We start from the raw sequence: 15,148 nt of genomic DNA, 5'->3' as shown, positions 1-15,148 counted from the left end.
CCCGATGTTTTATGAATTCTGACAAGTTACACGTTCGTTGTAACACTTTTTCCTCTTCCATTAACGTCCCCTCTTCTTTTCAATCTCTGTTCCTGCTGCGGATTTTCATCCTCTCCATTCAAGTCTTTCTGCTCGTCGTTCTCGAAACTGCGTTCGAACACAGCTCTCACGAAAATATCCAAACGATAGAGACTCGTCTTCAGCGATGATGTCACTAGGCGAAATGTATCTGAAAAATTGTTGGTCGTTCACGTATTTTTAGAATTGCTCGGTCTATCGCACGGTTTCGAAATTCACCAAGATCCATGTCGTTGAGACGTTTCTATCTCGAAACTCGTTCTATCCATCGCTGGCCAATCCCAAACTGCGGCATCAGAGAATCTCTTCCTCGTCTCCTGCACTCGCAACAACCTCTTCATTCTTCGAGGCGTCACGCGCCGAAGGAGACGCGCAGCCATTAATCTCGTCGATCGATCTCTTCCCAGGTGTGTCCCACCGGTACCAAATGACTCATCACCAGGAGTACCAAACGGAGGGCACCAGCACTGGGCAACAGCACCCAATACTTGGCCACATGGAAGCCGCGATGGCCGCCACAGCCGAGGAGGAGCAGCAGCAGACGTTGCAGCTGGAGAAGTACTTCAAGTACACCCACCCAACCAGCGTAGCGCACACCAGCCTCGCGTCCCAGAACCTCCTCGACAGCAATCACAATTACGCGAGCGATCTGCGCTACTACGCGTCCCAGCAGACGCAGCTGGACATGTCGAACACTCAGTGTATAGTCGACGACCAGGGGAAGGACGCGAGATGCTCGAACGTGGGCATCAGCCACGCGATGGACCAGTACCACCAGGCCATGGACGTGGCCAAGTATCCAGAGCATCAGCAGCAGCAGCAACAGCAACAGCAACAGCAGCAACAACAGCAGCAACAGACTCAACAACAGTCGCAGAGTATCGAGCACGTCTCGAAACCGGACGACGACTTCAGTGTAATACTTGCCGACGTGCGCAAGACTTGTTACAGTAGCTAGTGTTTCAGGCTAGACCAGAGCTGTCCACAGGAGTAGTTTGGTTAGTCGAGTGGTGGCTGAGACTGGTGTCCGCTGTTCTGTTCTAGGATTTCTCGGTGAACGCATTCTAGGCTGATTCTAGATCTGATCGATATGGAAGGGTTGCCTGCTGAGCCTGTTCTTGTGGCAGAGATCGCGAGAAATTGTTGCTTCGGACCATTGATGAGTAGATTTCCATTGGTAGCGCGGAAAAACGGGCGAATAGGGATATTCATACAGGTTTGTTGCAGGAAGTCTTGTTCGAATGACTTTTGGGATTTCTTGTAACGAACTATGGTGGAAAAGAGTATATGTAACGTCCTTAGAAATTTATATTTAACTGAAAGATACTAAATCCGGTGCTAAAAATGTAAATCGCGAGCATGGGGTGACTGGTCAAGGTATTTGTGTGCACCGCAGATCTCTGAATTCTAACAGTCAACACTGTTTTTCCTGAACAATCTTTTACTTGAAAAACTATACATTCCCATGGATATTATTAGCGTAAAAACACAAAAGCAATATTTTAAAATTTCACTCTCAGTGCGCTGATACTTTGTCATTGTAAAATGAAAAATATTTCTTTCTATAAGAGGAATTATAGTCACGTTTAAGGCGGAACAGTAGGTGAACTTAAGGATAAGTGATTATGGGCAAACCAATACTCGTGGCTGCGGCTGGCAGCGGGCAATCTTTGGGTGTACCAAAACGAAGCAATATATAGGGTATTGTACAGCAAGAGCACCCCTCCCGTGGACAGCCCTGTCCTGCGATACTCTTTTCTTTTTTATACGGACGATTTATCACTTATGGCTGTAGAGAAGAGTTAGGTGCTAGCGTCTACGAAGAATCCGGTGCTTATACACATTTCTGTACACACTTCCGATGCCCCTGATCACGAGATGTGGCTTGCTGATCGCTAAAAATCGGTAACAACGTATCGTTTCTCGTTTTACGTTTCGTTCGAATCTTTTCTTGTTCGTTTCGAATACTCCTTTTATGGGTTCGCTCCCTCTGCTGAATTCTGTCTTGGCTTTAGTCGATGGCAGCCATCGTGGACGTTAAAACAGCTCTGAGTGTTTCGCGAATAACCGTGTTATATACATATATTAAATTCCTTTCGATGGATCCATTCATTTTATAGAGGGCACACAATGTTTTTATTAGTGAAAAAATATATATTAAGATTTGTTGCGTCCTTTTTTTTTTTAATATATATACACGATTGCAGATATTCGAGTAGGTTTGCGGACAATTTCGACTCGTGTTAATTACACGAACACGGCCTCACGCGCAGAGGGTTAATCTCGTCGCGAATATTCTAAAAGAGAGTAATACGGACCACGAGAATAATTTAACACGTCCTCGTTAGGGATAATTATGCGCGCCATTTAACAGTTACGTCTCGGAGGCGTCGAGGCATCTGTTTGCGTAACTGATTTAAGGTAACGAAAATAAAGCAGGGGGAAGCATCCTACGATAGGCTGTGTTTAGCAATGGCGATCCACGCGGCATAAATCGGGAAGGTTGAAAGGCGGTTTACCAGCCACACCTCCTGATCTTCCACTCAACTCTGCGAAAACGATATTTCAAACGAATCGAACAAAAACCCTGAAAACATTCAGGAAGAGTGTTTCACGTATAGAAGAATCAGAATCTTCCAATTCTCCGATGTCTAGGAACATTATTAACCCCTTGCCTTATACGATCAGTCGCTGGTTTCATCACTGAATTAAGTAAACCTATTTCGCGTTCCTCGATGTTATAAATTTAAATCATACAATCGAGACTGAAATTAATATTTATCGCAAACATGATATAACAGTTTCATCTCGTTTTCTAAATTCGATGGTGCGATCAAAATTTCGTTATCCGTGCAACGAGCGCGACTTCCGTTTGCAAGGCGAGGGGGTGAAGCCTCGTAGAAATTCTATACGCGACACGTTCGTTTAATTTATAACCACCGATTGTCGAGGCGACGACGTTCGACGATGGGATCGTCGAAGACGACGGCATTATTGCGTCTAGCCACTGTTATCCACCTATGCACTCGCGGTACCGCGCGACACTGTATATTTAGAACAGAGCTGCATATTTTACCGTCGGAAATAGATCAAATAATTTTCCATAGCCAATCAATCGAACAACGTATCGACGCTTCGTCCGTGGCTGGCTACTTAAAGAGAAAACGAAAAAAAAAGAGAGGGAGAGAGATGGAGAGAGAGAACGGTTACGTCGTTTTTTGTAGTCGCCATCAAGATTACGGGAACGACTGTCTATTTTTATCGTGACATTTAGTCATCTTATTTATAACGTGTATATACATACACACGTATATTTCAAAATTGTGAGAGATACTTAATGTAAATGAAAGAGAGATATAAATAGATATATGTATACATATGTATTTTTATGGCGCTGTTTTTAGAATCTCATGTGAAAAGTACTTATTTAGGAAAAAGAGAAAAAAGAAAAAGGTGACACCGATGGAAGTGACTTTTTTTTTCTTTTCTTTTTTTTTTCGAGAACCGTGTCGACGGGTTTTACATGTGTATAAGCACGATCTCCTCACTTTCCTCTGTTTCAGATGACTGAACGAAATTCTCGCTGTAAATGGTAGCATAAACGTAGCAGAACGAACGTTTATTCTTGTTTGTTTCTTTTCTTTTTTTTTTTTTTACTCACGTAAGCTTCTACTTTTTTTTTTCATAGTTTTTAATACTCTATGTAGCATACGATCATACTATATGTAGCGTGGCAATAAACGTGGATTATTTTTATCGTTCCAGCCTCGATCTTGAATACACTTGCGCAAGCGACAGATGAAATTTAGGTAAAACGAGTGTAAAGAACGTTGGGGAGATTACTAAATTATTATGATTATTGTATCGTACTTAATAGAGACAATTATCAACATTCGCATTGGTCCTCGTGTTTTATTCGATCATCCACTGTCGAGTCGATTCCGCCTCAATTGAAACGCCGTATTGCAAATGTCGAATATTCGAATGGCAAAAGTAAAAAATGTGTTTTACAAACGCGATGGACGTTTCGTTTGTCTAAAGTCCTTCATTCAAGTTACTATTTTTAACGTAAACAACGCATTACGTAACATAGCACGCTTTATACAAGCTGTTCGACTACAATTTGGCTAAAATGAGAGGAATTATTCTAAAAACGAGGAGAACGAAATAATAAAAAGAATAATACTGGAGAATGACAAAATAGTGAGTTAAACGAAACAGCCTGCAATCGAATATATAATTATTATTACGTAGTAACGAATGTATACTGAAGGAAGGAGGCATGGTCGTCCAGGAGGAACAGCATGAAATGCAAGGACTAGTTATATATATTCCATATTTTTATTAAATATATATAAAAAATATGTATATACGTTACAATGTGTTATGTGTAAAGCTGAAATCATACACGGTGAGTAACGTCGAGTCCCGACTCCTTTCGCGTCGATAGAAAAACGTTTAAATGCTTATTAGTATAACCAACCCTTGCAACGCCATTTCACCACCGCGATCGCGCTGGTTGAAACGAAATTCCACCGTGGCAATGCTCGCGAGTTAATCGCGGCGAATCAGTGCCCTCGTTATTTCATAAGGTGAGAGAAAAAGGGAGGACTAACGTAGCGTGAAACTGTTTTAAACAGGAACAATTGTTGGAAATATTTGCCCTTACTTTGGACATTATTATCAATTAACGATTATACCCTCATGTTATTCGTGTGTGTTTCTATTTATGTTTCTTCTTCTTCTTCTTCTCCTTCCTCTTGCCTGGTGTTTTTTGTCGATTATGCGCTATTTAAATGACACGTATAATTTATCGGAATACTAACGACAACGTTTCGAACATTCTGCAATTTTTGCCTATACCGTGTTCGCTAAACTAAGCGTACAGAGTGATTCATAGGAAACCGCATCGTTCGAATTGCAGCAATTGTTAGCGACATTAAACAACAGAGGAAACATCTGGCGCTGGCAAGTGGGTGGCTCTATTCGTAGTGCGCGCCAGCGAGGCTATTTCTGAGGGAACCGATTTCAATTCTTTTTCGTATCGTGACAGAATGCGTGCATGTCACATTGAAAATATGCACAGACAGTTTCAACAGCTGACACGGATTGATATTCGCTGTGTTACAAGATTTTCCGAAAAGAACGCGCCAGGGTGATAAAAAATAGAGAGCGTTGAAGTATTCAACTAATAGAATACTGACTTAATTATTGAACACCCAGCATTACTAATAAAATCCTATCACGTTTCTTAACATTTTCATTTCAATATCTGTATATCATTTATCAAGATATTCTCATAATTCAATAGATCTTTGGTTTTGATATAAACACATTTTTTACAAATCACGTAAAATTACATTTCTACGTAACATATATTTATAAAAATTATTTTTATTTTTTTAAGTAGTCATTGGTTTCGCTCTCTGTTTTGCAAAATCGAGACCCTCCGGCTTACGATGCGTTAAAATGCAGAACAATAGCATAAAACTGATACAAGCTCGAATTAACAAAAGCTAAACAGCAGACAAACGAATAGAATTTCATTACATCTGTCCCTTAAACTCAATTAATTCATATTCCACGACCACCGTTTCTCGTCCTGCACGACAAACGGGTCACGGCTCGCGGTCCGTTTCTCATGAATCACTCTACAGATCGTAGATACGTATATATATATACACAATGTACAAATTGATATTGCTGTTTGCAAACACAACCCGGTCACGCAGTCTACGTAGGTACAAAGCAGACGATCGAGCGATGCCACACGCCAGTCAGAACGCACACGCGTCTCTCATCGGGTTCAGTTTTCGCGAACGGCGCGCTTACTGCCTCTTCTCGTCGATTTACGATCGCATAGTGAAGTGCGTAGAGCGTACGACTGTTTTGCTGATGGTGGAGGCACGCAGACAGCCGACAATGCCGGGTGCCGCTTGACGCTTGCGAATTTCAGAAATTACTCCACTGCCAGAAGGTTAGTGCGCGCCTTATATATGTATGTATACCTACGTACTCGCCTCTCGTTCGTTTGTTCGCTTACGCTAGAAGGTTCGTCAAATTGCGATGCTCTTACACCGTCGATGAGACGCGATAATTGCGACGCGCGTGTATATATAATACGTTTATTATTAAATTGGACAGATACTGCAGTCTTGTTTATAGTGATTTTGCTCTGTGAACGTATACCCTCGTTCCCATTCGCTACCTCGACCACGCTCAAACGCAAAAACCGAGCTCTTTGTAAAAATTACGATACTTCCACTTGTTGAATATCGTTATCAACCCTTTGCGTTCGAATGTAAAACAGCGTTATTATTTACATAACACTTTTAACTTGCTAATAGAACAGACATGGTTATTACGATTCGTTTTTGTCCTTATGTTATGAACCGAACATTGTTTGCGTTCTCCAGCGAGAGTCCTCGAGTTTGAAGACCTTTAAATGGCTTCGTTTTGGAGCCCTCGAGTGCAAAGGGTTAATGTATTTATTACGAACTGTACACGTTTCGGTTAATCCTAGATCCTTGCAGGATCTAATTCATTTTCACACGCCTCTTATTGTTTATACCTTGCGCCAGCGCGTACTCTCTTTCTCTCTCTCTTTCTCTCTCTCTCTCTCTGCACACTATGTACAATTGATACCTACTTACACATATATAAATGGCAGCTTTACAGATCATGTATAAAATTCTGTACAGACACACGTGCAGTGCTCGAGTATACGTACGTAATTGTTCGTTGCAAATTATTAAAGATATAAAACAGTTGTGCAGCGTGCAAAGTTCATTTAGCGCAACATTGGACTCGCACTTGTTGCGCGAGTTCGTAATTTAGAATTACTAAGTTAGAATTACTGCTGTTCAAAAATTGAATCGCGTTTCTTCTCTTCGCAAACTTTTGGCAATTTTTGCAAATAATTGGACAAGCAAAAATGGAATTCATTTAGCCACGTTAATCGTTTTGCAAATTACAACGAGTTCTATTTAAAGATCATCATTTAAGGCCCTCCTCGACGGCTCGATGGATGGTTCCAATCCAACGCGGTATCACACAATTTGTATCGCAAATTGAGCTACTCTTATATTTCTAATAACGTGAGAAGTAATTGCGTGTATACGTTGTTTAGTACACCGTGGCATTGCACGTGTGTAAATTAAACGCGCGTTCGCCACGTGATCCTGAATGAATTATTTGTAACCTGCACTGTTTCTGGTGTATACACACGGTTATTAACTGCCAGTCATTAATTTTACCCACGACACAGAGTATCCATAACCAGTAAATAAAGACAGTCGTTTTCGAACCCCCACGGAAGACTGCATCACTCGTATCGCAGTGCTCGAAAACATTGTTGCACCGTGACAAAGCACGTGAATTGGTTCGTCTATGACAACGTACGTTGAATAGTATTGTGTACGAATGTTAATTGAGTACGTTTTAAGACACATTGTGCATACAGTGTAAGGTACATTCAGAATGGTTACCTTCTTGATAAATATACGGAAACATTAATATGGGAATGTGACGTAAGATGAAAATAATATACTTTAATAAGGAGAGTACAGTTGCAAACGGACGTTACAACTATATTTCGGTACATACGATTATATTTCTCTTTTTTAGTACCAAGTAAATATATTTATATAAATTGATCTTCTTGCACGTTTCTTCGATATCATTGACTACATTTTTATAGAAAATTTTTTCTACTCAAACGCCACTAAAATAGATTTCCTGTAGACCTCATTCTGGGACCAAAATGGCCGCCACATGTGAGAGAGCGACATCGAGAGACAAAAACGTATGATTTCATACAGGAACTCTTGAATTTTAATACTAAAATGCATTCAATGCTTGGACAAGGAAAATTATCGATTGAAGTCTAATCCATCATATGTGAAAGTTATGAAAGGAATTTATTAATATGTCTACTTAATACTGAAAAAGAGATACGTAGAACGTAGTAACGAGAAGATAGTTGACGTGTACATTGTACTTCCCTTTTTAAATAATTTCCGTGTAATAAGATGTTGTCTAACTAAGTCTTTTAGGAATTAATTTGATTCTTCCTAATAATTTCTCTTAACTTATGATACCTTGTTCTTCTTATAAAGTACTTACATTAATTATCCTAATAAAATACAAATATTGCTGTTACAAATGCATCCACTCAGTACAGTCTATAAAAGTAAGAATCTATCTAAAAGGTTTGTGATTGATATTAAATTATCCGACCCATTCCAGTTTGTTTTCTCGGATATCTTTCACGAAAATTAGAACTCTAGAATGTCTATCTACATAAAATAGAAAAATAACGTTTTACAAATTATTTTCCATGAAATGCAAAATATTATTATAGTATACGACTCAAATATACCCTGATAAACGTGAGCACAATCAATAATTTATATGTACAAATGAAATATAATTAAAAATTTGGTGAAATCAACGATAACCCCATTACATATATACAAATAAAAAAAGTATCTTGCAACAATTATTTACCTTTATAAATAATTCAATTAGATTGATATCTGATAAATGCAATTTAAATAAAAAAAAAGTAAAAACAAGAAAATTAAATTGAAACAATACCATACACAGTCTTTGCCATTGTGTACATAATACATTAGTACGTTCAAAGAATATAATTTTCCCATATTTTAAATGACCCAGCTCTTTTTTACAAATTGAAACCTATATATCTACAGTGTTCTTATGTGTCATTCATCCCACAAACAGTTCTGCTTCATTTTCGAATAATACGAGAATATAAAACACTTCTTACAAGTTTTAATGCCGCACTTGTACGGGGTGGCCGCTTTTTTACCGTCACCTTTGCCCTTACAAAATTTCAAACCACACGGATACCATCCGATACATAATTCTAACGAGCATGTGCAAGGTGCCCACATGTTCGATGTATCTGCACACCTTGTCACAAATATCGATCTTGAATCATTACCTTGTTGCGCTAAGGAATTTGTGCTGAAGTTGTACACAGCTGTCATAAGCGAAAGTTCAGAGGACCCTAATGAATTGAACAATAAAGGCACATTTATTTCTGCTACTAAACGACTCTCAAAACAAGTACATCTAGCCAGTCATAAAAAATGTTTCTTGATTTTTATTTAATTAATGTTTAGCTCTGTATTATCTCAAATGGTTAAACAATATTTTTAATCACCCTTTAGCAGTTTCTTATGTTTCTTATTAATGTGAATGGTATTCAAATTCATTTTAGTAGCAAGAAAATGGGTCATCCTTTGAATCTTCTCACGAAAAGTCAATTGGTAAACTGTTAATGTGACTTACCAGGCCTTTGAATCCACTGTTTTATGTCTTCGTTCCTAGTGTAAGCAGAACCAGCTGCCTCTCCGCAAAGAGTTGCAATGTGCTTAGAAATGTCTTTGGATTCCGATACGTCCAAGAATAAGTCCATGGTGTAGTTCACGTGACCTTTGTCTTCTTCCGCAACGCGGACAGTGCCTGGATTTTTCTGACGTAGTTTAGACATCGCGTCAGAGGATATGAAGTCTACTTTGAAAAAGTGGTTGACGAAGCACAGAACTTGATACTGGTTCTGGCCACGTTCTTCTTCGCCAAGGACCAAAGCTTTTATTATTTGTACCTCCTACAACAAAGCGCATAAGATATTTTATCATGCTTGTATACAAAAGAGAGTAAAACCAAAAATATGTGCAGTACTAGAAATATATATTGCACCGATTTGTAATTTATGTAATACTAAAATATAAAATATTCAAGTGACGCAATAAATATTTCTAAAACTGTGAATGCAAGATGTCAAAGCGATGAATTACATTTTTGAAGTCGATGAGCTGTGTCACCAATGTGCCATCTGAACACTGGAATTCTAGAGTAATAACATCCTCGGTAACATTGGAAGAAATTGTCTCCAACAAAATATCTCCACCCTGTAAGACAAAGGTAATCAACTGTCAGACAACGATTCATGCCTTCAAATTTCTTCGTTCACTAAACTTTCGATTCGATTGAGGTTATCGCGAGGAAACAGTTAAACATCGAGCTACGCTGAGACAATTGAAATTTGAAAATATTGTGTCCACGTTTACATCTGTCTCGACATTTTACGGTAACAAGCGATTAAAAAAAGTGTGTACCTGATTCTTTATATTAATGAGCAAGTGGGTTGTACAAACACTGTACAAATAATGCAACACGAAGGAAATAGCGAATAATTCGTTGGTTATCTTCATTGTCGCATGTTGTAACAACGTCTACCACGGTATTAAACACTGTCACAATTAACCGCGATGATTCGACATCTATTTGATAGATAAATAGTTTAAATATAACCTAATCGTAAGAACTTCCCTACTCCATCCCATCGCGGTCGAACCACGCATTCATAACTGTTCCAGCATGGAGTACGGATAACGTAGGTAGTATAAAATACTACAGAAATTATTCAGATGTGTCTTATTAACATAAAAAAGAAACTGGTAATTTGAAGAAGGAAGTAGAATAAAAAGTTAGATAACTACATTAATGAAACGATTATTATTTTAGGTTCGTTATTGGATGTTTTGACTTCTTCGGCTCTCCCGAGGTTTAAACGTAACGGAAGACCTTCCTCTGCTTGTTCTTCCGGTCGACGGTGTAGCCTTCGAAGATTTCCGTGATTCGGTGTCATTTCTGAAACTGCATAAAATTCTTTATTTGTAGCGCTTTAGTAGCTTAGAAATAGTCTGCTCTTGTATTTTAGGAACCATAGAAGTACGTTTGTAAGTATTTACTCACCATTTCGATCTTAATTCGATTAATATAGGCGGCGTTGAAGGCCTCTCGATGGGTTTCAATTCGTGTATCTTTAAATGCGTGTAAATAGGAATCTGAAAACGATTCGCGTATAAATTTCTTACACAAATATCGTTCAATGAACTCATTTACGAAAAAAATACATAATTCTGATTTTTAATTCAAGTAAAAAAAAAAGAGCAACTACGCGAAGAAAAATTCGTGCCCATCGTCTTATTCTTGGCTCAGACAAAAAAATGCAGGTAATTTATAAATAATTAAAAACAATGGTTAGATGGTACATTTTTCATATTTAAATGTTTGTTAATACCCGATGATACTCTTATGCGCACAGATTTTCCCGTTACTTGTTGTGAACGAAGTATACGTTCATTAACATCGTTCTGTATTCATGACAACGTTGTTAATGGCAGTAAATGTTCACGTGAAAACGACAAAGAAGAGCATGGCAAGAACTATTAGGTAAGCTATCAAAGCAACAATTTACTTTTCCATTTAAAAAACAGAATAGACAGTATAGTCTCAGTCTACAAATTCTATCTCTTTTTCTGGATCGCCCGTTGAATTTGTTTTTTTATCAAATAAAATACACGCGTTTCCAGTGAGTCCTGAACATTCTGTTGAAGTAATAATATTCCTTTTATACTATCAAGGGGATTCTCACCCCCAATTTATCGATTTCCAATTGCGCAATAAACTCGTAGAAATCATGAAAGGAGGACAAGAATAAAAAGAAAAATTCAAACACGAGACACTATAGATACCCAGCAAATCACATAACACTTCAAAAAGCAAATTGGGGTACGCATCGTGCCAGATTCCGTAACGCGATTCCGTAGGTTTTAAACTTCTATTGTGCATCATTTTTTATATATCCCGCTTTAGAGGTAAGAGAGAGAAAGATATATAAGAAAGCTATAAGAAAGAGTGAGACAGATATTGTTGACCCTTCACTAGGATCCCTGGCGCCATCTCATTAAAAAGTACTCAAACTGGTCGCACACAATTATCGACAGCGAAGTAAACTACTCAAGAACTACTAGCGCCATTTCTGCGGAAAATAGTAAAACTAATGCCTGACCAGTTTTAGAGCTCCTTCAAAAGTTGGCGCCAGAGGTTCTAGAGTAAGGTCAGTATCATCTGTCTCACTCGTTCTTATAGCTCTCTTATATATCTTTCTCTCTCTCTCTCTCTCTTATCTCTAAAGCGGGAAATATCAAATAAATTACAATAAAACTATTGAAATATGTATCTCGACAACACAACTTTGTCACGGTAAGAGCACTGTAATGTCACTTGCGTCGCGTGACATTATGTATTTATATTATTTATAAGTAATATATATTAAAAAAAAAAAAAAAATAATGAAGGAAATAAAAAAATTCCTGAATGAACATTTAACAGACGTGATACGCTAGATTACCGCATGCCATCACAACCATCGACGAGTACAGACGCAAATGGCTATGGAAGTGATGTCACGCGGCGCAAGTAACATCACAGTGCTCTTACTGCGACAAACTTGTGTTGTAGTATCGTTATTTAGTTACAGAGAAACTAGTGCAAACTAAATCTTTTTAACCAGTATATTAGTCGTAAGTAGCTATACAGTAGAACACGTCAGACTATCCAAAAATAAGACTACAATTAAAATATTAAAGTGCCATTTAAGTAACATATTTGCACCTATCCAATTTACCAACTTGGCTAGTCCGATCGCGCTGGATCACGGAGTCCATAATAAAACCTCTGCTTTTTAACGCAATCGATATTTCAGCGTGTATGCATGTGTAGAACATTAAGATCCATATTGCGATAAGTTTATCAGAATTTCTATGCCCATATATAGATTCCATCGTGTATAAACGGCGACAATGATCATGCCGCTCCCAAGACAAACACGTGGCGAACCCGTCCAATAAGAAACGACGGTGGCAGATGGAACAACTTTCCATTGGGCAGCCGCGTCTATCTCGTCGCTCGCATGAATTATCAATTCGTCGATAACGATATATACTCACGTAAGGCAACGACGTATCCAGGATCGTCGGTTCGATGTACTTCCGCGGTATATCCGGGACTCGATAAGAGACACCCAGTATAGGCGGGTTTAAACCGTTTCCATGAGGCAATTCGGACGACGTCTCGTTCTGGCTGTTATTGAAATCAGCCTCGTCCTCTGGATCGTTCGACTGCGAGTCGTTCGCGTCGGTCAGTCGAGTATTTTCCATCTCGATAAATCCATCCCAGCCAACTGGGGGTGGTAAAGTTTTAAGGCGCAACCAGGCTGAACTGGTCGCGTCGAAACAAACCCGGAGACCCACTCGAACTCGAGCACTAGCCTCCAGATAATGATTCGAGGGTGCTCCTCAGCGTTATGCCCGGCGAAGTGTTCACAGGCTGAAGTCCCGGAAGTCGATATTTGGTCGATAAGTTCCACTGTGCTGAGCAGCAGCGGGTAGTACCATGGGGTTGCTGTTCACTGCTGTTGAGCGTCGTTCTGCAGCTGCATCTGATTTTTGTTTCTCTTCTTTTAGGCTCTTCTTCTCTGCGACATTTTGTCGTATCTCATATTTCGTAGGAATGTTAAATATCTATGTTTATATAAAATTTATATTTTATATAAATTCTAATGCATTTCTATTATGCAAATTTCTAGTTAGATATTATACCTTTCATTTTGCTTGGTTGTGATTCACGATTTTCTAATTTGGAATTCTTCGTGCTAGTATTTTTATCTTTATCTTGCTGGAGGGTCGTAGACAATCTTTTGCAATTGAAACGAAGATGATTTAAATAAGAAAGAGAATCTAGAAGAAAGATCTAAGCATTAATAATACCTCCGTGACGTTGGAAAGAGGGATAGTATGGCATAAATCACATAATTTATATTTGTACAGGCGTGTTTGTGTACCATTCAGATAATTACATCAAGTGTATACTACGTGATCGTATCAAAAATACATCAGCTACTATGTTTCCTATTTCAATTGATTAAAGATAAATTTCATCCCTCGCTGCTTCTTTCTCAGACGCAAACTCTTCCGAGGGGAAGCGTTCTCAGAATTTAAATACTCGTGTTTCTGTCTATGAATGGGCGGAACTTATGAATCGATTTCCTATCGCTACAGTCGAACACTGGGAATTTTCTATCCCAATGGGGATTCTCGATTTTTCGTTCTTTCCGTTCCTTACAGTGAATCGCGACTGTACGCGAGCACCCTCTTATTCAGCGGCGAAAGTAGCTCCATTAAAATTTCATTAATGACATTTATACGATGATTAATGATTCTTTGCGTCGACGACGAGTTCCCTTTATTTGTCCTCTAATCGATTTGGAATATCGACGAAGTTTATTGCTTCAATTTATATTTCTGTGGATTATATATTTCATTGTTTATAGGCGCCGGGTGCGCGTTAATTATGATTGAACTTTGATCGAGGAATATTAATTCTGGTAACAGAATGAAAATTAACGCTATTGTGTATAGATTTCCCTGTTTCGTTCCGCTTTGATTTCGCAAAGAACAGAAATACCACCACCTGTTCGCTTTCGCGTTGTTTCGTTGTTATTTATAACAATCATTATCAAATCAAATTCCCATCTATTCGAGCACGTGGCGACACGTCGTTCATTTAAATATTCAATTATTCGGTCGATTTACTCCCCCTTGGCCAGGTTTATTCCACGGTTCAGCCCCTACTCAATCTTTTATCAGCGCATAAAATTACCCGGAAGCTTCAGGTGCCATCATCTCACACGCGCACCCTCAATCTTAGAAAATCATTGGCTATCATTCGTTAAAATAATCATTTCATTGTTGCACGGAATATCTCCATTCTACATCTTCATTAAAAAAATCCAGGGACAGAGAAAAAAAAGAGAGAGTATAAAAGAATACAGGAAGTATGCTAGATTAAACACAGCCCCAAAAGAAATCCCTATCTCTCCATCGCTACTTTAGCAGCATTTACCTTTACGATCTGACAAAATGATCACTGATCGAGGCTTTCAGCTGTAAATCGTGTCCTTTCAAGACAATTATTATCTCCACGCTCCATAGCTCCATTAGATTCATATATAGTACGGTAACTTCATCAGGGTTTAAATGGCACACTAATAATACATACATAACAACCTATCATAGATGTATCGTCGAAGCTCTGACGAAGTAAACCGCCTGCGAAACATTGAAGCGATCTTTCCGAAAACAAATTCTCGTTTCTGTTTTTAGTTTCTCCTCTCTTAAATGAAGTCGAAACC

At 38.7% G+C, this 15,148-nt stretch overlaps 3 protein-coding genes across 4 annotated transcripts in view; 1 reads left to right on the top strand and 2 right to left on the bottom strand.

The window, feature by feature from the left end:
* The window catches only part of LOC143422193 (uncharacterized), a 53,508-nt gene extending 52,293 nt beyond the window's left edge, over positions 1-1,215 (top strand). Inside the window, exon 8 of the mRNA XM_076892660.1 lies at positions 486-1,215. Within this exon, the coding sequence (XP_076748775.1) occupies positions 486-1,036 (551 nt within the window). The 3' untranslated portion in view covers positions 1,037-1,215. The remainder of the gene's footprint in view (positions 1-485) is intronic.
* Positions 1-10,469, bottom strand: part of Oaf (BRICHOS-like domain-containing protein out at first) — a 189,060-nt gene extending 178,591 nt beyond the window's left edge. Inside the window, exons 1-4 of one of the 2 annotated variants that reach the window (XR_013101689.1) lie at positions 10,227-10,469; positions 9,906-10,019; positions 9,397-9,715; positions 8,754-9,112 (exon numbers count right to left, since the gene is read on the bottom strand). Coding sequence is in view for 1 of the 2 variants with exons in the window: in XM_076892669.1 (XP_076748784.1) it covers positions 8,805-9,112; positions 9,397-9,715; positions 9,906-10,019; positions 10,227-10,322 (837 nt within the window). In the remaining variant the exon portion in view is untranslated. Of the gene's footprint in view, positions 1-8,008; positions 9,113-9,396; positions 9,716-9,905; positions 10,020-10,226 lie in introns of those variants that run through there. The other variant, XM_076892669.1, reaches the window with a different exon arrangement.
* A 171-nt stretch (positions 10,470-10,640) lies between these two features.
* LOC143422206 (uncharacterized) lies at positions 10,641-13,262 on the bottom strand. Its single transcript, XM_076892679.1, has 3 exons — positions 12,906-13,262; positions 10,867-10,958; positions 10,641-10,767 (listed from the first exon to the last, which is right to left on the bottom strand). Exons 1-3 carry the CDS (start codon positions 13,113-13,115, stop codon positions 10,641-10,643), a joined length of 429 nt encoding a protein of 142 aa, XP_076748794.1. The 5' UTR covers positions 13,116-13,262.
* Between the last annotated feature and the right edge of the window lie 1,886 nt (positions 13,263-15,148).

Source organism: Xylocopa sonorina, chromosome 3 (assembly GCF_050948175.1).
Source record: "Xylocopa sonorina isolate GNS202 chromosome 3, iyXylSono1_principal, whole genome shotgun sequence".
In the NCBI taxonomy this organism is placed as follows: domain Eukaryota; kingdom Metazoa; phylum Arthropoda; class Insecta; order Hymenoptera; family Apidae; genus Xylocopa; species Xylocopa sonorina.
This window is presented reverse-complemented; position numbering and strand designations above follow the sequence as displayed.

What these genes read in the sequence shown, in the direction of transcription:
- LOC143422206 (XM_076892679.1), bottom strand. Translation starts at nt 13,115, where the DNA reads ATGGAAAATACTCGACTGACCGACGCGAACGACTCGCAGTCGAACGAT. An exon ending in TGGATACGTCGTTGCCTTAC is followed by an intron (nt 10,959 to 12,905) that starts GTGAGTATATAT and finishes AATCGTTTTCAG; the next exon opens with ATTCCTATTTACACGCATTT. An exon ending in ATCGAATTAAGATCGAAATG is followed by an intron (nt 10,768 to 10,866) that starts GTGAGTAAATAC and finishes AATTTTATGCAG; the next exon opens with TTTCAGAAATGACACCGAAT.